Source organism: Equus caballus, chromosome 7 (genome assembly GCF_041296265.1).
Source record: "Equus caballus isolate H_3958 breed thoroughbred chromosome 7, TB-T2T, whole genome shotgun sequence".
Classification (NCBI taxonomy): Eukaryota; Metazoa; Chordata; class Mammalia; order Perissodactyla; family Equidae; genus Equus; species Equus caballus.
In genome coordinates, this window is record NC_091690.1 from 1,292,204 (window position 1) to 1,313,341 (window position 21,138).

General features: G+C 66.4%; 1 protein-coding gene across 2 annotated transcripts; it reads right to left on the reverse strand.

Annotated features, from left to right (window-relative positions):
• Positions 1 to 373: 373 nt before the first annotated feature.
• MKNK2 (MAPK interacting serine/threonine kinase 2) lies at positions 374 to 12,893 on the reverse strand. Of its 2 annotated transcripts, none has more exons than XM_023644342.2 (14): positions 12,741 to 12,893; positions 12,455 to 12,589; positions 8,957 to 9,044; positions 8,710 to 8,811; positions 8,533 to 8,630; positions 6,529 to 6,608; positions 6,182 to 6,255; positions 5,797 to 5,901; positions 5,644 to 5,699; positions 5,471 to 5,566; positions 4,832 to 5,026; positions 3,548 to 3,712; positions 2,815 to 2,858; positions 374 to 2,510 (listed from the first exon to the last, which is right to left on the reverse strand). In XM_023644342.2, exons 2-14 carry the CDS (start codon positions 12,503 to 12,505, stop codon positions 2,273 to 2,275), a joined length of 1,392 nt encoding a protein of 463 aa, XP_023500110.1. In that variant the 5' UTR covers positions 12,506 to 12,589; positions 12,741 to 12,893; the 3' UTR covers positions 374 to 2,272. The 2 variants fall into 2 exon arrangements, with proteins under 2 accessions (XP_023500110.1, XP_023500111.1); XM_023644343.2 differs by having other exon boundaries at positions 374 to 2,504; positions 12,741 to 12,875.
• Positions 12,894 to 21,138: the final 8,245 nt, after the last annotated feature.

Below are 21,138 nucleotides of genomic sequence, written 5' to 3' on the forward strand. Positions count from 1 at the left end.
TTGAATCTGAGATAGCTGAGCACCTGACCATGGACGTGATGGGCAGGTGACGCCAGATCACCTGCAGCTTCTGCTGTGGGCCGGTCTTGGACCCATCTGCCACATTGTGAGGAGGCCCAAGCCACGCGGGAGGCCACGCGTGGGCGCCCGGCCCTCCTTCCCGTCTGAGTGGCCTTGAAGCCAGCCCAGCTCGAACCTGCAGACGATGAGGCTTCCCGGCCGGGGGCCCAGGCATCCCTCGGCAGGACCAGCCAGCCCACCCGCAGGGGGCCCCAGCCCATCACCAGGAGGCACTGAGACAGTGGGGCCACCAGGTTGGGGGTGGGGGTGGCTCGCAACGCGGCCCCAGAAAACCAGGACGCACAGGCCCACGCGAGTTTTTATGGTTTTATTAAATCCTTACAAAACAGAATACAAAATTCCGGCTTTGACAGTTGGTTGTAAAGGAAACCTTCTGAGCTGTATCAGTTTGCCTGGTACAGTGGAGTTTAAAGTGCTTTGATGTTTTTCCCCCACTTTTAAAAAAAATTCGAGTTTTTTTTTTTTGTCTTTTTTCACACTTCTTAACATCGAAACACTGCCGTGCCCCCCGCGCCAGGGCGGCCTGGGACCCGGCCGCTCGTTCACAGTTAAGGGTTCGGACCAGCTCCCCCAGCCGCCCCGTCGAAGTGATGGGGGAGGAGGAAGTGGCTGTCCCACCTTTGGGGAAAAGAAAAAAACAAAAACAAAAACAGAAACAAAAAACACAGCTGCTCATAGCCCAGCTTTCCAAAGGAACATGGACACAGCGCCTGTTGCGTCTTTTTACAAAAAGGCGGACTCCCCAGTTGCGAAACGTGGGGTCGCTGGCGGGTGAGCCGTGGAGGGGTGGGGCGGTCCCACCCCGTGTCTTTGGGAAGGCCAGTCCACAGATCCGGGCGGGCGGGGGCCGGGAGGGCCGGCGGCCCCCACGACCTGCGACAATCGAACGAGACTCGAGGGGCTGCAGTGACGGCATCCCAGCCCCCCAACCCAGGAGGCCCCCCCCGACATTCAAGTATTTCTTAACAACGAGGAAGGGAAGTCAACCGATGTTTTTACAAAAACTAACAGAATGGGATGAACAACTAGAAGCCGTCGGCCGGGCGGCGGGAGCCCTGCCCAGACCACGGGGCCAGGCTGCCCGTGGGGCACGGAGAAAAGGAAGCCTGTATTGCATAGTGTCACCGCCCCAGGACTGGGGTGGGGTGCGGTGGCCAAGGCCGGGGGTCACGGGGTCACGCACGTGTGACCTGTGCGCTGGGGCGTTCAGAGGGGTGCCCGGGGGAGGGGGTGGTGGCAGCTGCAGCCGTTTTCCTGAAGGTGGGCGGAGCAGAAGCCTTGCCCCAGGTTGGCCCTGCTCCAGGAGGGGCTGACAGCGCTCACACCAGCCCCGAGGGTGAGAGGGGCAGGACGTGGCCATGGTCAGACTGAGCCCTGAGAAGGGCACTCGGGTGCCCGGGGAGGGGGTCAGCGGGACCCCCACGTTGGCTGACGGGTGCCTGTCCAGCCCCTCCCACTTGCTCGGGGCCACCCTCCTGGGGGGCAGAGCCCCTGGTGGAGCGGGCAGTGGGGGCGGCCCCCGTCAGCTGCAGCTTAAGGTCAAGGTTCAAGGGAGCCCCGATTGTCAGTCAGTGGGGGGGGTCCGGCGGCCGTCCGCCCTGCCTGCCTGCACCCAGACCCCCCTCCTGCCACAGGGGAGACCTGAGATGCCCCGGTGCCCACCAAGCCGTCGGGCTGTCTTTGGGGGAGGGAAGAAGGACCCGCCGTCCCATGAGGGGGGCGCCGAGGGGGGCCCATCCCTGAAAATACTGTGAGGGCCGGGGAGGGGCAGGCATGGGGCCTCCTGCGCCCCGGGGTCTGGAAGACGGCCGACGCCCTCCTCTCCTGAGTCACGTCGGGGGGGCGGTGGGGGCAGCGGGGGCCTTTCACAGTACAGGCGAGCAGCGGGCAGCGGGCGGCAGACCCAGCCACACGCCCCACTCCCCCTGCCAGCCCCGGGCCTGCTCTGCTTTAAACACCGTTAAGAGGAGAGAAAAATGGAGGGGGCGCAGAGAACGAGGAAAAAACCCAGAGCAAAAACCTCATATAAAAAGACCCCCCCAGTGGAGCTCGGCGCCTCGGGATCCAGCCGGGGGGAAGGGCAGCCTGCTGGTCACCGGCTGGCAATAGCTTAAAAAAATCTTTAGATTTGATGGGGGTGGGGGCACCTATGTACAGAGGGAGGGAGGGAGGGAGGGAGGGAGGGAGGGGATCACGCGTGGTCTCCCACCAGGACCACGGGGGCCGCGGACAGGCTGGCTCGCTGCCGCCGCTGGGCCAGCTTGGACTGCGAGGGTGGGGACAGCTGCAGGCAGCGTGAGGTAGCTCTGATGACCACGGGCTGGCCCTGCCCCGCCTCCTCGGCCGCGTCCTCCTCGCGCTGGGCCAGCTGCCGGTTCATGGCGATGGCCTCGGCCGCGAACGACGTGAGGTCTTTGGCACAGCTGTTCCTGGGGACGGGGTGGGCGGTCACCGAGGACACGGAGGGGAGCTGCCAGGCGCACCCCTGCTTCCCTGGGGACCCCCGGGGTCTGTGCAGGGCCCTGGGGGAAGGGCTGCGAGACCTCAGGCCCCCTCAGTCTCCCCGGGGGGCCAGGACTCCAGCTGGGGGCCCCATCAGTCACCAGGTATGAAAACACTCAAGCGTTTGGGTGACTTCTCCCCAACTTACACATATTTTAAAGCCATTTCAAACACCTTAACATACAGCCCCACCCCCGGGTGTGGAGCTCCCCTCCGAGCCGAGCGCCTCACCTCTGCAGGACCATGGGTGTGGGCAGCGTGTTCTCCGGGGCGCACTGCAAGGACACAGGAGACGCAGCTGCAGAGCAGACACCACCGGGCCCCCAGGACGGCCCTCCCCCGCAGGCTGTGACCACCCCAGATAAGGGGGTGCACGTGCCAGGACTGAGGCAGGCCAGGGGGAGGGGACGGGATGGATGACGACGACACTGCCCGAGCCCAGCTCCCCAGGCCAGACCGCTCACCAAAGCTGACCCCTCCTGCGGTTCCAGCCCAAACCCGTGGCAGCTGCTCCCTTCCCGACCCTGCTCTCCTGACGCTCCTGAAGCTGGGGAGCCCCTGCCCCGACTTGCCTCAGGAGCGGGGCCCCAGTCTGTGCGCCCCACGGGGGCCCCGGTGCCAGCTTTTATTTTTGGCTAAGCTCCCTGGCCTGGGGTGGCAGCCCGGCTCAGATGACCGCTGGCCGGGAGAAACACGAGCTCCGCCGACACTGGTGCTGGGCGTGGCAGGCCTCTACTGACCCTGGCTCCGGGCCCGGCCAGAGGCTCGACCCCCAGCTGACCTCAGCTCCGGTGGTCCCGACCCCTCCCTGGCCTTCCACGGCTGCGCCCGCCAGCCCCCCACTGTGCCTGGGCTCCTAGCAGACACCACCACCAACCGCCTGACCACATCTCAGAGTGGCGACACGTGCTCCAGGTCACCCCCGGGCCGCGGAGGACGCTGGGTGGGGGCGGCCGGCACTCACCCCCCGCACCCAGGGGTGCTGCAGGACCTGCGCAGCACTGAGCCGCTGCTTGGCGTCGCGGACGAGGAGCTTGGAGATGAGGTCTTTGGCGGCGAAGGAGATGTGGGCCCAGTCCTTGTCGGGAAACTCGTACTTGCCCTCTTGGATGCTCTCAAACAGCATGTTCTGGGGGACGCAGGGCGGAGGGTCAGCGCAGCCAGCGAGGGCGGAGGCCAAGGCCCCGATGATGGGACGGCCGAGCCCAGACCCAGGCAGGGACCGAGACACTGCTGAGTGACAAGCTCCTTCAGGGCCCCAGACCCCACCACGGGGCCTGACCTGTGACCCGGGGCCCAAGTTCAAGGATCCCCGACTGGCCGCTCGGACAGCAGGGTGGCTGGAGAGCTCTGTGGGACTCAGGACTGGTGTCCTGAGGTTAGTGGGCAGGGCGGGGCTCCGGGGGGCGAGGGGCCAAAGGTCTGGGGGGTCTGGACTAGAGAGCCAGTCTCGGGGGGGGCCCACGCTGGGCTCTGCCCAAGGGAAGCCTGCTTCACAGAAAAGCAGCTCCGGGGGAACCGGCCCTGAACCCTGAACCTCGTCATGCGGGCAAGAAGGCTGGAACCCTGTCACTCCAAATCACAGGCCTCACCCCCTCCTCAGCTCCCTGAGCCCTGAATGCTCTTCCCTGTGGGCCAGGGGACCCAATGAGCCTCGGGAGACCCAGAAAGGCCACACTGGCACTGCCCAGGGGATGTGTGGCTGATCTAAGGCCAGGCCCAGGGAGGGACACTGGGCAGGACCCAAGATAGGGTGGGGTGTGTGTGTGTGCGCACAGACCAGGCCTGGAGCTGTGCACAGGGAGTCCTCAGGGTTCATGATAGTACCCAGTCTAGGTCCCAGGGTAGGAACGGGGGTGCACGGGGTGCCCAGGCCAGGTCCCAGAGCGGGCGATGGGGTGCATGGGGTGCCAGTGCAGGCCCAGAGTGGGATGCCCGATGCAGATTCAGGGTGGGGGTGCCCAAGGTGCCACTGCAGGGCCCGAGTTGGGGCAGGGCTTCCGGAGTGCCTTGGGCAGGGCCAAGAGCAGGGTGCACGGGGTGCCCAGGGTGCCTGGTGCAGGGGCCCAGAGCAGGTGCACGGGGTGCCTGGTGCAGGGCCTGAGTGGGGGCGGGTTGCCCGGTGCAGGCCCCAGAGCGGGGTGCCCAGGGGGCCTGGTGCAGGTTCAGGGCAGGGTGCCCGGGGTGCGGTGCTGGGCCCAGGGCAGGGTCCCCGGAGTGCCTGGTGCAGGGCCTGGGGCGCGCGCACCTGGCAGGCCGGGCAGGCCTCGCCGCGGTCCCAGCCGCAGTCGCTGCCGCAGTGGCCCACGAAGGGCGGGTAGCCGCTGAGCAGGATGTAGAGGATGACGCCCAGGCTCCAGAGATCGCAGCGCTTGTCGTAGATGCTGGCCTCCTCGCTGAAGGCCTCCACCACCTCGGGGGCCATGTACTCGGCAGAGCCGCACTGCGGGCAGAGGGTGGGGGTAAGGGGTAGGGGGGGCCCGTCAGCGCCTCGGGACTTCCCGACGTCACGTGAGGCGCCTGAACCCGGGTCACCTGAGCCCGCCGCGCCTCAAGGCCCCGCCCCGCCCCCACCCCCGGCCAGTCAACAGGCACCAGGAGCCCGCCCTGTCCAATCAGCAACAAGTGCTGGGAGCCCGCCGCGCCCGCCCAATCAGCGGCAGGATCCGGGAGCCCGGCCCGCCCCGCCGCGCCCGCCCGCCCAATCAGCGGCAGGCTCTGGGAGCCCGCCCCGCCAATCAGCGGCTGTTGCCAAGCGGAAGCCCGAGCTCGCAGCGGAGCCTCGGCCCCGCACCTCGAGGTTACGCAACCGCAGCCGCAGCTGCAGCTGGACCGGATCTGCACCGGATCCGGGCCGTCCCGCCCCCCCCGTCGGGGCGCCCCTCACCGGGGTGAGCAGCTCCGGGGTGGAGATGGGCGAGCAGTCCCCGTTGAGTTTGATGCCGCTGCCCAGGTCGAAGTCACAAATCTTCACCGGGGAGACCTGGGGGCGGCGGGCGTGAGCGCGGGCTGGGTCTGGGGTCCCCGGGGAGGGGGGGGGCCGCCCCCTGCATCCCTCACCTGGTTGGGGTGCTCACAGAGGATGTTCTCGGGCTTTAGGTCCCTGTGGGCGATGCCTGCGGGAGGAACCGCGCAGAGGGTCAGTGGTAGGTGGACAGAGGGCAAGGCTGGACCCTGGCGGATCCCCAGGACCCCTCCGGGGATGGCACCTACCTTTGTTGTGCAGGAAGTCCAGGGCGCTGGCCACGTCCTGCACGACCACGCTGGCCTCCAGCTCATTAAAGTGCCGCCGCTTGTGGATGTGGCTCAGGATGGAGCCTGGGGCCGGGCCATGGTGGCGGGAGAAAATGCTGTAGTCACCTGCGTGTCCCCAGGCCACTGCCCAGTGCCCACCACCCCACCCCACCCCACCCAGCACGGACAACCCGGCTTTAGCCTCATTGGGCCCAAACTGCACCCTGAGCTGCCGTGTGGACAGAAAGCGCAGACCCCACAAGCCCCCTCTGATGGGCAGGACCCTCTGACAGGTTCTCCCTGGTGGCCCTGAGTCGGCGGCCCATGAGGACCCAGCTGGAGATGTCCCCCAGGCCCCACGTACCCCCTCGCATCTTCTCAAACACCAGATAGAAGCGGTCTTCCTCCTCGAAGAACTCGATCAACTCTAGAACGTTCCTGGGGTGGGAGGTGGAGAGGCAGGAAGGGAGTGAGGCCTCCCGAGGCCCCTGGACCCACAGCCCAGCCCAGGAGGGCCACCTTCTCCACCCCTGGGCCCACAGGAAGGCTGGGACTGGGGCCGCCCACCTCCGACTGTCAGCCCCCTGCCGCTGGGCCGGCCCACAGCGCCCAGCATACAGTGGTGCTCACTAAGTGCTTGCTGGGGGCGGCGAGGCCTTCGGGCCCATTCGTCCCCTGAGGGACGGCTGGGGGCCCGGCGTGTGACGTTACCTGTGTCCCTGGCACTGATACAACATCTCCACCTCCCGGAAAACCCTGCTCCGAATGTGGCCCGGCTGCTTCTCGATGATCTGAGAGGGCATGTGGATGGCGGGGGGGGGACACAGCAGCTGGGTCAGGCAGACCCTCCACGGCCTGAAGGCCCCCCCAACCCAGAAACTCCCCCCATTTCACGCCTGAAAGACCTTTAAGCTCTGCAAGGCAGAACTCTCCTATGGGGGCTCAGAACTTGCCGGAAATCAGAACGGTGGTGTGAGCAGCAGCCGGGGACAAAGCGTTTCCCCTGAACTGTGTGTGTGTGTGTGTGTGTGTGTGTGTGTGTGTAAGGGAGAGCAAGAAGGCACAGAGGTTTCCCAACAGGCCTGCAAACAGGACCCATGTCAGGGTCTCTTGGACTGGCCGGCCTCCCCTCCCTGACTGGGAGCCTGGTGGCCACTGTGCCAGCTCACACACCATTCAGGAGACTAGAAGGGCCTCGGGGTACCAACTACCAGCCAAGCCATCCCCATTGGCCAAGTCTCACCCCCAGTTCCACACCGGTCTGGGCAGATGCCCTCAGCCCATGGGGCCGGGTCTATTTCAGGCCAGCCCAGACTGGCCGCCTGCCCACCAGCAGGTACAGCCTCCCAGGAGCCCAGAGCTCAGGAAGCCAGCCCGTGCCTCTGCTCCCAACCCCCACTGGCACCCAGGAGCTCCGAGGACCCGGGAGTTCTGGGCCACTCCCCTAGGAGCAACCCCAGCCACCTAAAGGTGGCAGCCAGTTCTCGCCCCGCAACCTCGGGCCCCACGCACCCACTGGGAACCTCTTCCCAGGGCTGGACCCTTGAGCTCCACCACACAGGCTGGGTCCCCACCCGCACCCAGGCGCCGGGCCCAGCACCACAGCCCGGAGGAGGAGCTGCCGTGTGTGCCACTGGCCACCAGGGCTGGGCCACTACCCTATGCACTGTCTCACCTGTCTAAAGACAACACACCTGTCCCAAAGAGGAACAGAACAAGCAAGTTGTACAATGCCACCAGCCACACCCTCCTGGAGTAACCTGAACCTCCTCCTGTCCCTGGGGAATCTGCTAAGAGCCCCGCTTCATGGAGAAGGCAGCTGTCCCTTGCACGAGGGGGACGGCCTTCTAGGTCACACACCACGTGACCCGGGCTACCTAAGCACCCCGAGCCTCTGTTTCCATGTCTGTCAAACGGAGACAGGAAACCAGAGTGCCGATAGGATCTGCAGGAGGAAGGGCTCAGGACACCTCGTGCGCAGAAGGTGTGTGCGGCCATCCCATCGCCCACCCCTCCTGGGAGCTCCCTGGAGGCAGGGACCACAGCCACCTCTGTTGCCAGACCTCCCCCACGACCCGAGGCTTCTGGCCAGCCCACGGTGCCCCCCCAGCCCAGAGGCAGGGTCATGGGGGACCTGGAAGGCTTCTCAGAACCTCCGATCTGACCACCTGGCTGGGCAACCCAGGTGGCGAGGCCACAGCTGCCAGGCCACTCGGCCACCCCTGGCCAGACGCTGCACGGGGTGAGCAGGAGCTCTCACAGCCTGCCCTGATCTCCCCCCCAATGCCGAGCCCCCCGGGGCCCCGAGAACTGTGTCGCCCTCCTAATCCTCGTAACCGATACAGAGAAGCATTTGTCATCCCTGGGGACGGGACTGGCCTGAGGTGACCCAGGAGGCGAGCGTCAGCTCTGACCAAAGTCCCTGGCTCTCAGAGGCCACTCAGCCCCAGGTCCACGGCCTCCTGCACAGGGGCTGCCCCTCGCGGTCACTTCCCATGGGGACTCGGGGGCCCAGCCTAGGCTGACCCAGATTCCCAGGGGTGGCCTGAGTCACCACCCCTGAGGCCATTTTTAGACACTGGTTTTCCCCAGATGGCTGCTGGTCTGGGAGTTCGAATGCCAGCACGCCGCCTCCTGCCACCCCTCTGGCCAGTGCCGGATCCCAGGCCTGCGGGTGGCGGGGGGAGGCGAGTGGAGCCGGCGGCATGTGCCCACCTTGACGGCGTACTCCTGGTTGGTGATGAGGTTGACGCAGGTTTGCACGCGGGCGTGGGCACCCTCCCCGAGCACGTCCTCCTGCAGCTGGTAGACATCTGGGGAGCAAGGGACAGTGAGAACCGCCCTGGGGGGGCCCCGTGCCCTGCCAGCCCTCGCCCCACCGGCGTCCCTCACCTTCGAAGCGGCCCGAGAAGCTGTCAGTGGCCCGGCACCGCTTCTTTTTCTTGCCCCTCTTCTTGGCATCGGGGATGTCGATGGGCTGGCTCGAGGGCATATCTGGGCAAAACCAGGAAGGGAAGCCCACCGGGTTCAGGAGGTAGCCCCTGCCCCCACCTGCCCCCGGGGCTGGCCTGCCGCTCTCAGGCCCAGCCCAGCCCTCACCCCTCCACCAGTAATACCCCCTCCCTCCCAGGCCCCTCACCAGGGCGGGCCGGGCACTCCAGGCTGAAGTCCGCCTCCCCGTGGTGCGCCTGGTCTAGGGAGAAGGCCAGCTCGAAAGGATTCTGCCCCTGCAGGGGAGAGAAGAGGAGAGAGCGCTCTCAGCACCCCTGTCAGGACAGCCCCACCCCACCGAGAGACCGGCCGTGAAAACACACATGCTCCCCCCCACCCAGCCACGTGACCACACGCCGATGGGGAGAGCCTGGCTTTGCTGACCATGAGCAAAGGGACCTTCTACCCCGAGCCCAGGGTCTTTGGGGTCTCTGGGGAGGGGGGCCGCGTGGGAAGGGGCCGGACAGACACAGGAGCAGGGGGCGCTGCCTCCCATGCCAGGACCAAGTCCCGTGGGGCCCAGGCCACACCTACCCTTGGTGTGCTGGCCTGCAGAATGGGGACAGCTCCACAGCCCGCCTGACCTCGGGCACGCAGTGGGAGGGGTGAGTCACTGGCTCCTGGGCCAGGCACCCAGCGGGGAGGACTTGCCTGCGTTCCCACGGCCTGCTGGGCTCCATCCTACCTGCGCAAGGCCCTGGTCCTCCTGGCCTCAGTTTCCTCTCTGTGAAACAGGCACCACTGCCCTCCTTGCCTCACGCTGCCCTCTCCCGGCACCACCGTGCTCTCTGCCCCTGGATGGTTTTCTTCGTCCCCCTGCCAGCCACACCTCCACTCCTGGGGCTGCCTGTGAGCCCCCCAGCTCTGGGCATGCTGAAGCCACCGCTCTGTGGTCTCCCGGTGCAGCCCCACCCAGCTCCGCCTCCTCTCTCCCAGCACCCCGCCGCTGATACTGGACTGCGGCACACTCCCAGGGGTGACGGGAGAGACACCCACAGGCTCCAGTGTGAACACTGGGCCACCCTCTGCCTGGCCCTGCCCAGGCCACAGCCTGCACTGTCCTGCTCACCCCTGACACCCCCAGGAGGGTGCCCCTCACGGGCCCCAGTGCCCAGCTAAGAGACCAGCCCTGGTGAGGAGGGGCCCACTCAAGCTCCCTGCTTGCCCCCAGGACTGGGCACAGGGTGGGAGAACCCACCCATGCAGGAGAAATGGTTTTCTGTGCCCCAGACAACAGGTTGCTGGAACGTAAACATTTCTGCAGAGCAGATGATCCAGCGTGAGGACAGGCGGTCCCTGCCTCATGGGCGAGGCTTTAAAGCTGGGACTGAGGCCCAGCCAGGTCTCTTTAGAATCAGCTCTAATGGCCAGGGCCTCGGGTGGACGCCCAGGGGTGGTGCCAGCACCGATGCTGGGCGACCTGAGCCAAATCACTGCCTCTCTCTGGGCCTTGGGACAACTAGGGCATGGGCTTTGGCAAGAGGATGATCCAGCAGATAAGAAAGTCCAGGAGAGCCCTAGGGAGACCCCAAGGGGCGTGCCGGCAGGAGGGGCCAGGCCAGATTCCTGCAGACAGGAGCCCGGAAGCCAGGCTGGCCTCAGAGGGGGCAGGCGGAGGTCAGAGGGAGCGGCTGACAAAGAGGCGTGGGCCCTTCCCGCCTCCCCACCCACCCTGCAGATAGCTGCTGGGAGGCCCGGGCAGGGGAGGGGAGCGGGAGGGAGGGGGCACTCCCGCCAGCCGGCGTGGGGCTTGTCCACCAGCCCCTGCCCACCCAGGGGTCCGGCCCCCACGGGGAGGCAGCCACACGGCATCGCCAGTGCCCACATCAGCACTCTGATAAGGCTCCATCCACAGGTGCCTGGTGACCACTTCCCCCTGGGAGGGGGGGCCTCAGAACGGCCACATAAGGGGGTCATCAGGAGGGAGAGTGGACGTGAGGCTGGCAGCCAGCACTCGGCCTAACCACCTCAGCCCTGGGCCTGACCAGCATCCAGGGTGACACGGGAGAGAGCTACCCCCAGCTCGTGCGACCGCATATGGGCGCAAGGATCCAAGGGGGCTACCAGGTCCCATCACTGTCCCCACACGCCTGTTGAGCCTCCAACTCAAAGCAGACAGAAGAGACAGCCAAACCACCGAGGTGAAGGAACGCGACATTCAACAAGCTCTTGTGTCCTGGTCACCACCTGCAGGGGAACCCAGGACAACCGCCACTCTTTCCGAGCCTCCACTTTCCCATCTTAAAACGGGGAAAATCTGTGGTCGACCCCGGCAGGCGTGTCACCCTGCTGAGCTGCTGCCGGACCTGAGGGAGGGAGGTGCCTCTAGCCCAAGGGGGCAACCCCAGTGCAGTGGGAGGAGACTCCAACTAGGGTGGCCGGCCCAGGGCCACCTCAGAGCCAGGACTCCCTGGCCAGTGTCCCTCCTACCTCTCGTGGGACTCCCATAGTCCCACCTTGGCTCAGGGCTGTCCGGCAGCCTGCAGAGGCCAGCCCGCAGTCCCAGGCAGTCTGGGCGGACTGGGCCCAGGGCTGGCTAGGGGACTCCAGTCAGCAGGCCTTGGCAGGAGGCGGCTGGAACCATCCAGAAAGTTCGCGTTTGCTTTGGCTGCTGTGCTGGCCCCACACACTGACCCCATCTCGGCTCACACCCAGCCCCAGGAGGAGTGAGACCACCGCCAGTGACGCCTCATGTCCACGCCCCTCCCACCCAGCCCTGGACACTTGGACTTGCCAAGGCTGTTGCTGCCCTGGAGGGGGGAGCGAGAATGACAGGCGTGTGGGCAGGGGTGGGGCGCTGGCCAGGGACGCTGGCTGGACAGGCCTGGGAATTCTAACCCAAACAGTCTCAGCTCGCTCCTCCCACTCTGGCACGCCAGCATATACACATACACACACACACACACTCACACACACCCAGGTCCTGCCTCCTCTACTGGGCAACAGGTCCCCGTCCGAAGCGGCCCAGAGAGGCCATTACATAACTCCACCGGTGGGGTGGGGTGGCGGTGACATCACTGCGTCCCCTGGGCCAGGCCCGGTGAGGCCCCTGCCCAGCACCTGCCCACCCCCCCTGGACTCGCTCATCTGAGACCAGCGCTTGGCAGCCATGGGGCCACCGCAGAAACTTCCCGCTCCGACAGGAAACAGTGCTTGGGCCTAGAGTGTCTGGGAGATGCAGGGCTGGCGGGGCATCCGATCCACTCCCCCATTCCGCAGACCACCTAGGAGGGCATGCAGGGGTGCCTGCAGCCCTGCCTGGGGCTCCTGGAGGAAGACCCCTACAGATCCCACAGGCCCCATGGAGCTGGGGACAGGACTGGGGCCTGCTGACTCCCCCAACAGCGTGCACCGGGCTACAGCTTGCAGGGGACACACAGGCAACGGTCTCCACGGGTAGGGGGCCCTCAGCCCTATTTGGGGATCCCGGAGGAAGGACCCCACAGGCCCCATGGGGCTGGAGACTGGATTATGGCCCACTGACCACCCCCCTTCACCGTTGTACACCCGGCTGGGGCAGCCCCAGGCGCACGGCGGGGGCGGGCACGAGCCCCGGGAGAGATGCCGGGGGCGGGCTCCGCGCCCCCTCCAGCGGCCACTCGGGTGGTCTCACCCGGAGCGCCCCCCAAACCAGCCTGGCCCTCACCTTGAACGAACGGTGGAAGCCCTGAAGTTCGGCTGTTTTCTTCTGCACCATCTTCTGTCCGGGCCCCACCAGCGGGGGAGGGGACGCGGGGCCCGGGGGGCGGCCCGTGGGCGGGGGGCGGCCGGGGAGGGGACCCTGCGGGCGGGAGCAGACAAAGGAGGGCGTGAGTGGCCGCGGCCGGCGCGCCGGGAGTCAAGGCCAGCGCGGCCGGGTTCCGCGGGGCCCGATCCGTGCGCCCAGATCGGGGCCGGGCCGGGCCAGGCCGGGGTCGCCGGGCTGCACTCACCGGGGTCGGGCTCGGGCCGGGGCCGCAGAGCCGCCGCCGCCGCCGCCCGAGACGCGCAGCCCCGATCCCGCTGCGCGGACCGCGCGGGGAACAGCGCCGCCGCCACCGCCGCCGCCACCGCGGACTCCTCCGCCTGGGCCGCCGCCGCCGAGAGGAGCCGCGCGCGCCGCGCCGCCGCCGCTTTTATAGGCCAGGCCCCGCCACGCCCCCAACGCAGACCCCCGCCCCCGGCCCCGCCCACACGCGCACGGCGTAGGGGGGGGTCGGAGGGGGCGCTCCGGGCCCGAGTGCGGCTGCGCGGTCCAGCCGCGGGGCCCGCCCGCGCGCCTGCGCAGTGCGGCGCGGGGAGGGGCTCTTGGTGCGCGAGCCGGGCAGGATTCTGTCGGACGTGGGCGGGGCTGCCCGAGGCTCGGGGAGGCCGGCGGGACGCAGGCGCGGAGCCGAGCCCGAGCCCTGCCCTTTGACACCACCCCAAGTCTCTCTGCCGGAGCTTGGGATCCACCGACTCCCGTGGGCGATGCTCCAGCTCTGGGACCTGCTGTGGCTGCCTCGTGCAGTTCCCGATCCCGGCCCCGGCAGGCGCACCCCAACACGCTTCCAGGTCCAGCCGCCTCCCTCGGGGGGCTCTCCAAGAGTTCGCCCCATCGTTGGCAGGGAAGGAGGACCACAGTAGCGGGTGGGGACAGATCTGTGAAGGACCCTCTCTCAGTCCTGCAAAAGAGCGTTTTCCTGGCCTGATGGGGAAAAAGCCCAGGGGTTAGGGGCAGCCAGGACAGGACAATCCTATTTCGGCTGGGCACCCCTTTCCCCAGGCCCCAAAAGAAGCAGCCCATCCTAAGCTCCGTGGCCCTGCAGCCCTGCGGTGCCAAGTCCTCAGTCCCTGAGCTCGGGGCACAGGCCTGCGAGGTGGACAGTGGTCCCTCTTCTGGAGACCCCAGCCTGTCCTTCCAGAGGCTGCCCACCTCCCACCCCCAATTGTCCCCCAGCCAGGCCTGGCTGACCTGAAGCTGGCTCGGCCCCTTCGCCACCAGCCAGCCTCTGCTTATGTGTTGCCCCCCCAAGACCACAGCTCAGGCCACAGGAGCCGGGAGGCCTGACCTCAGCCAGCCCCAGGGCGTCTGGGGAAACCTGGAGGGGACTCCCCAGCCCGTCCCCTGCGTGTGCATGCGTGTTATGTGTGTAGACACGCACGTTGGCTCCAGGTGCCTGGGGTGGGGCTGCTAGACCTGCCAGCTCAGGGAAGCCTCAGGCTCCCTCCTCATCCTCCCCACCCCACTCCTCACCTGGCTGTCCCCTCCCACTCCTGCCTCGGGGGCCATGGCCCTGTCTCTGTGTACGTGGTCACCTGCAGGTCTAGGTGCCGTTCTGGATGGCAGGTGGGTACAGGTCGGCTCTGCCAGAGCACAGACCTGTCCGCCGCTGCCCCAGCGCCTGCAGAGGCCTGGCGCCCAGAAAGGGCTGACCACGTGTTGCTAAGGAGAAGGGGTGTGTCTGAGCGTGCGTGCGCATTTGTGCACGAGCACATAGGGTCGTGAAGTGTATGAGCTTCCCGGGCTGCTGTCACAAAGTACAAACACGCCGGAGGCTTCAAACAACAGAGATCTCCGCTTTCACGTTCTGGAGCCCAGCAGTCTGAGATCTAGGTGACACCCTGCCCGCAGGCTCCGGGGGAGGAGCCTTCCTGCCTCTCCCGGCTTCTGGTGTGGCCGGCCATCCTTGGCGCTCCTTGTACACACACCGCCCTGAACTTCACCTCCGCCTTCATGTGGGCGTCTTCTCTGTGCCTGCGTCTGCTCTCTTATGGGGACGCCGGTCACTGCTTAGGGCCACCCCACTCCAGGACAACCTCATCTTCACTCCATTACACCTGCAAAGATCCTATTTCCAAAGGTCCCATTCACAGGCCCCCAGGAGGGTTGGGACATAGACCTATCTTTCTGGGGCACACGATTGAGCCCTGACAGTGAGTGGAACCGTTTTCCGGCCGGTAGCTATTCTGCGTTTGTCCCTGTACCGACCCACGTGGGGCTGCCGTTCATGCTGACCTCAGGGAACAGAAATGAACTGAGGTCTCACCTGCGGCCATCTTTTGAGGTCCTGATTCAGGAGCTCGGCCTGTGGGGGCAGATGTGTTCCCAAAGCCAGAAGCTGGGCCCAGCCCTGGGCACCCGCTCAGAGGAGCTGCTTCCCCTCACACGGGCCGGACACGCGGGCCCCTCGTGGGCCCCAGGCTGCAGGTGGGGAAACAGGAAGCTCCGAGACGGGCAGACGGCTGCTGCCTCTGGGGTCTTTCTACCCAGGGGCTCTCCCCGGCCTCCCCTCAGCACTGCTGACATGGGGGCCGGGTCACTCTCTGTGGGGGGCCATACCGGGCACTGTGGGGTGTGGAGCAGCATCCCTGGCCCCCACCAATTTGATGCCAGGAGCACCCCCAAGTCATGAAAACCACAGATGTCCCCAGACGTCACCCAGTGTCCCCTGGGGGGCAGGATCACCCCAGAGGAGACCCACTGCTTCTGGGCACCTGGCCCCATGAGTCCTGCATCCCCCGCCCCGTGTGTGAGGAATTGGGGGCCAGGCATGTGTGTGTACATGCATATACAACACTAGCGGGAAATATGCAAGTCCTTGCACATGTATGTATGTCCCTGGGGGCATACATGTAAGTTCAATAAATGGACATCCTGATGCCCTGGAACAGGACAGGTTGGAGACCCTCAGGACCCACCAGAGTCCCCCGGGGCTCAGCACTGGTCCAGCCTGCACTGTTGGGGGGGTTGGCCAGCAGGAATCGGGGAAGAGGAGGGACCCCTGTGCCCAGCCTGCTGGCTCTCAGCCTCAGCCCTGTCCTGCCGGGGGTGGGCCACCAGCCCAGACCGCCGATTCTGGTCATCTTCCTCGAGACAGACCCTGTTTACAAGCCGAAGTCCCAGAGGTGCTGGGGGCCCAGCTGGGCCTGGACATCCTCCCCACCTGTCCCTGGGCCCCCAGGGGTCTTGCCTGCCTCCAGGAGGGAGATCGGCCCTACCCCGGGGTAGAAGGGACCTGCCAGGCAGGCAAGGCAGGAAGCCTGGGCCCCGGTCCTGCTCCTCCGCGGGCCCCGCTTGCTGGAGGCCAGTTTCCTCCATCCTTCCGGAGCGGGGTCCGGGCTGGGGCAGCGGCGGTCGGTGGGGAGCAGGTCCAGCCAGGTCAAAGGACCCAGACAGAACTGGTGGGCAGGACGGGCGGGGCCCAGAACGAGGATACTCCCCAATGCCCCCAAGGATGCCAGGGGAGGCGGCCAGCCTTGGAGTGGGGCTCAGGGTTGTCCTGAGGGGCCGGGCCAGCCTGAGGCTCCCAGAGCAGGAGGTGCTGGCCTGAAAAAGAAGGACAGGAGGAAATGAGGTGGCTGGGGCAGCCTCTTGCATCAGCTGCAGCTATACACTGGCTCCCGGCGTCCCCTTCCCCTCACCTCTCCCCCCACCCCCTGCAGTTCAGCTTCCCTTGTGGCTCCCTTGGGGCCCAGAAGCTGAGGGGTGCTGGCCCCCTTTCCCGCGCCAGCCATGGAGCGGGCTTGGCAAGCCTCAGGCCAAGGGAGCAGGGAGCCGGCTCTCTCAGAGGCATCCCATCCCCAAGAAGCCCCTTGCTTCTGCAGGTGACTCTCAGTGGGATCTCCCCAAAACCCCAGAGCAGACACCAGGCAGGTCCTGACTGCCAGCCCTGGGGCCTTTGCTTCCCCCTGCCCCCTTGGAGCCAGGAGGAGGCAGGCTGGCCGGGTGGTGTCCACTCTGACCACCCCCTCCTCGGCCTGGCCGGTGGCCGGAGCCCTGGAATCCTGGGGGCTCAGTCATGCAGAGTTCACCTCCTGGGCAGCATCTGGGGGAACCCAGGGCAGCTCAGGGCCTCCACAACCCAGCAGGAAGAGCTCCCAGATCTAGCAAATAAAAATACAGACGCCCAGTGAAACTAGCATTTCAGATAAACAATGACCAACTTTTCAGTGTAAGTCCCGAGCACAAGTATATCCCCAACAATTGTTCATTGTTTATGTGAAATTCAAATTTCACCGGGCGTCCTGTGTTTCATCTGGCCAGCCTACCAGGGGATGACGGTAAAGACCTTTGTCCCCTAATGTTAAAAAAAAGGGCGCTAGTTTGGTGTGCGTGAGTGTGAGCAGAATGAGGTGTGTGTGTGTGTGTCTATGCACATTTAGAGAAGCATTGAGCCTGGGTCTGTGTAAGGCAAACCGTGTGAACATGTGGGAGCAGAGTGGAGGTGTGTGGCCCGTGCACACACCTGCTGGTGTATGCACACACATGAGAGAGTAGCAGGTGCCCAGGTACAGGGCTGGAGCAGTCGAGCCAGTGCTGGGACTATTACAGTATCCTCACAAGCCTGTGCATACAGGAGGAAGGCTGTGTCCTTCCCTCCTCTGCACAGAGCTGAGCACCTGAGGCTCAGAGGGGGCACAGGGCGGGCCCTAAAGCACTGAGCTGGTGTGGGGAGAGCCCGGATCCCAGCAGAATTTCTAAGCTAGGATCCGGGTGTGGGAATCAGGGCCAGCACCTGGGGCTGGAGCAGCTGCGGATCCAGGAGGCAGGCGGAGTCGGAGTCCTGGGCTGTTGCCCAGCCTGGCTTGCGCCCCCTCCACGTGTTCCCACCTGTCTGGCCCCCCCAGGGACAGGAACCACAAGCCCCAGGAGGTCCCCAGATAAGGGAGGGTCACAAGCAGGGCTATTGCTGGGGGGCCCCCCGCCCGGCTGGGGCCTCTGGCCATGGGGCCACGCGGCAGGAACATCTGATGCAAGTGGCTGTAAGTGTCCCTTCCTGCTGGCTGACTCACGGCTCACTCCATTCCAGCGGCTCAGCAGTCCTGGGGATGGAGCCAGGGCCGCTGTCCTCCGTGGGGGTGGGGGAAGGGCAGGGAAGCGGGAAGGCGGGGGTAGGTGTGGCCAGGAGCTCCCTGCTGCCCCGCCTGCCCGGCTGTGGGTGTCTTGGGCTGCTGTGGGGCCCGCCCTGCTGTGATGGGGGGAGCACTGTGAATGTCCTGCCTCCCAGGGGTCAGTCCCTGCAAGTCCCCAAGGGAGGGGTGGGGCGGGGCCGGGGGCTGGGCAGGGCTGGTCCAGCAGATGGCCAAAGGCCACCAGCCTGCCCCAGTGACCGAGGACAGGGCACTTGGCTTGTCAGGCCGCTTCCTCTCCACCCTGTCATCCAAGGCAGTGGAGACCCAGGTGGCTCTCGGGGGAACCAGGTGGCCCACTCCCAGCTGGTCTGCTCCCCAACAGCGACCTGGGGCATCACACACAAGGGCCCCTAGTTTTGAGGAGGGTGGGGGCCTTCAGGGCGTGTGTGCAGGTCCTGGGAGGGGCGCAGCAAGAGGACAGAGAGGGAGGTCCAGGTGTGGCTGGACGGGTGTTGGGGGCAGGGAGGAAAAGGGAGGCGGATGTTGGGGGAAGCCCTCAGTCTGGCCAGGCCACACCGCTCAGCTCACGTGCCCCAAACCCTCTCGCAGCACTGGGCCTCTCCCTGCTGGCTGACTCCAGGCATGGTTCAGAGGCCCCCTCCTTGGGGCAGCTCCTGCCAGACCAGGCCAGGCCCCAGGCCTGGGGTGGCACGGAGTTCTGCATGTCATAGTGACACTCCTTCTAGCGCCGGGCAGCGGGCAGAGCTGGCTCCACGCTGCAGAAACCTCAGTCAAGCCTTGGAGTCGGCAGGATAATGGCCCCCAAATGCCTCCCATCCTAATCCCGGGACCTGTGCACGCATCACCTCACGGGGCAGAGGGAACTCTGCAGACGGGTTGTGTCAAGGCCCCTGGGATGGGGGTGACCCAGGATTCCCAGGGCTGAGGGTCATCCCAGGGTCCTGAGCAGAGGGAGGCGGGAGGGTCAGAGGCTGAGATGGAGATGCTGCACTGCAGACAGAGGAAGGGGCCCGGAGCCCAGGACACCGGCGCCTCTGGAAGCTGGAGAAAGCGCCACACGCTCCTGCCCTGGGGCCTCTGGGAGGACCCGCCCTGCCCCGCCCTGGGTTTTAGCTCAAGGAGGCCAGGTCCCACTCCTGATCTCCAGAACTGGAAGAGAATAAATTCCTGTCATTTTAAGCCCCCAAATCCGTGGCACTTTGTCACAGGAGCCCTGGGAGACTCAGACAGACACTAAGCCTGCGGCATGCCAGAGTTCCCATTCCCCAGGTGGGCAAAGTGAGGCAAGTCCAGCCAGGCCCCCAGGAGGCCGACCTGGGCATCCCGACCAGGGTCCCCTGATGGGGCTGGGAACAGGGGCGACGCGTTCAGCGGGGGGAGGCCTGGCAGCCCGGACTCCCGGGCCCGGCGCCCGCTGACCCGCCGAAGGCCACGGAGGCGGCGGGTCCTCCTGAGCACGGCGCGGTGCAGGACCAGCTCCAGGAATACCCTCCCCCAGGGCTGGATTTGCTTGTGCCGCTAAGTGGCCCCAGCCGATGTGCGCCCGGGCGCGTGACCGGCGCCCCTGAACCCGGCCCACCCCGTGCAGCTGGAGGCCAGCGACCCCCGCCAGGCGTGCTGTCTCCGGGGCGCCTCCCCCTCCTCCGCGGGCCGGATTCCCCGGACGCCCCTCGCCGACTGCCCGGGGTCGTGGGCAGAGGGGACGGCGTGGGTCGCGTGGGCTCCGGGATCCCGGCCGCACGCCCGGGGGAGCCGGGGCGGCCGCGCCTGCGCACTGGCTCCGGCTCCGGGCCCAGGACCCAGCGGCAGGAGCGGTTGCCGGGGCAACGCGTTTACGTCACCGAACCTGGCGCGGCGCCCGAGCTCCCAGAGTGGGAGGTGGAGCCCTGGCGATGGGCCAATAGGATTCCAGGGACCGAGCGCGAAGGGCGTGGCCTTGGCCCGCGCTCCAGCCAATGGGATGGTTGTTGTCGGGCCGCGCGAGAAAGGCCGCGCCCCTCTTAAAGGGACCGCGCGCATCTCTCCGCCGTCTGTCTCCGGGGTCCGGGCCCGGAGCGCGGCCTGCGGTTGGGAATCCCAGGTCCGGCCCCCCGGGTCTCCTTGAGCCTCAGTTTCCCTAGATGCGCCTAGCAGGGGTGTGGGGACGGTGCATGCAGAGCCCGCTGCTCCCACGAAGGGCGCCCCTGCATTTATGCGGCGCCACTGTGTGCACCTCGACCCCATGCTGCGCCCGCCCCCACCCCCCACCCCGGGGGTCACCCACGCCCCGCGGCTTTAGGGCGAGCGCGCCCCCAAAAGGCCACACTACAGGTGGGGGGCTGGATTCGTCCCCTCTGCCCCGGGGCCAGGAAACGTCCCCTTTGAGAGGACCCCTTCCCCACCTGGAGGGTCGGGGAGGTTGGTCCCCCTGGGTCTCAGGTCTCGATGCCCGGGCGCTATCCCCACCAGGGCTCCGTTCCCTGGCGATGTAAGACGTTAGCTTTAGGGGAGGCTGGCTGGGGGTGTCTGGAAACTCAGTACAATTTTTGCAACTTTTCTGTGTCTAAAACTAGTTCAAAATAAAGGGAAATGAAAAAGCACAACATGAGTGTTAGGTAATTTCTAAACATGGTTGTTCCCCCATGGCTGACCCAGAAGATATGACCTCCAGGCGCAGCACGGCCCCCCAAGGCACGCAGCCGGACTGTCTCCCAGGTGCCAAGGCAGGCCATGGCCGGGGAGGGCTGGCTTAGGTCTGGGTGGGCAGGGGCTGTCCCCTGTCTCCACACTCCCCCCGGGGCCCCCCGGCCAGTGGGAAGCTCGCCCACGTGTCCAGGATTCTTCAGAGGCTATGGAGGTACCACAGGATGGGCTGTCTGTGTGCAGCACGCTGCGCTGCTGGCCGTGCGGACGGAGGAAGGGGCCCCGAGCCCAGGACGCGGCGCCTCTGGAAGCTGGAGGAGGTGGGACACGCTTGTCCCCTGGGGCCTCCGGGAGGACCCGCCCTGCCCAGCCCTGGATTTAGCCCCGTGGGACCCTGTGGGACTCCTGACCCCAGGATGTGAGGTGATAGATGTGTGTGGTTTTAGGCCACAAATTTGGGTGAATCATCACTGTGGCCACAGGAGACCAACGCCCCCCACTCCAGCTGACCCTAGGGGATGAGGGGGCACGGGCCTTCTGTGGCTGCTGTCACAGACCAGTGTGGCTCTTCGGTGGCTTTGGGGACTGGACTGACGGACGAGGGTGGTCACTGACAGAGGGTGGGATGGGTGCACCCGCTATGGGCCCTTCCTCCAGGACAGGACGTCTAGCCTGTTCTTCTCTTGGCCGGGCTGGGTGGTTGGAAGTCACGGCGGCACCCGGAGCTGAGCTGGAGGAACAGGCGGGAAGGTCTCACAGAGGCGAGAGGGGCCGGACGACAGGAGGACAGGGGGCCAACAGACGCAGGGCGTCTGTGGGGACCCTGGGCTCGTGGCCGCCTCCCTGCACGATGACTGACCAGGGGGCCTTGCC

Bases quoted from the DNA above. Each gene is read 5' to 3' on its own strand.
- MKNK2 (XM_023644342.2), bottom strand. From the start codon at position 12,505: ATGGTGCAGAAGAAAACAGCCGAACTTCAGGGCTTCCACCGTTCGTTC. The intron at 8,812-8,956 runs GTGAGGGGCCTG...GGTTTTGCCCAG, and splicing joins GGAGTGCCCGGCCCGCCCTG to ATATGCCCTCGAGCCAGCCC. The intron at 6,609-8,532 runs GTGGGCACATGC...ATGCCCTCTCAG, and splicing joins ACCAGGAGTACGCCGTCAAG to ATCATCGAGAAGCAGCCGGG.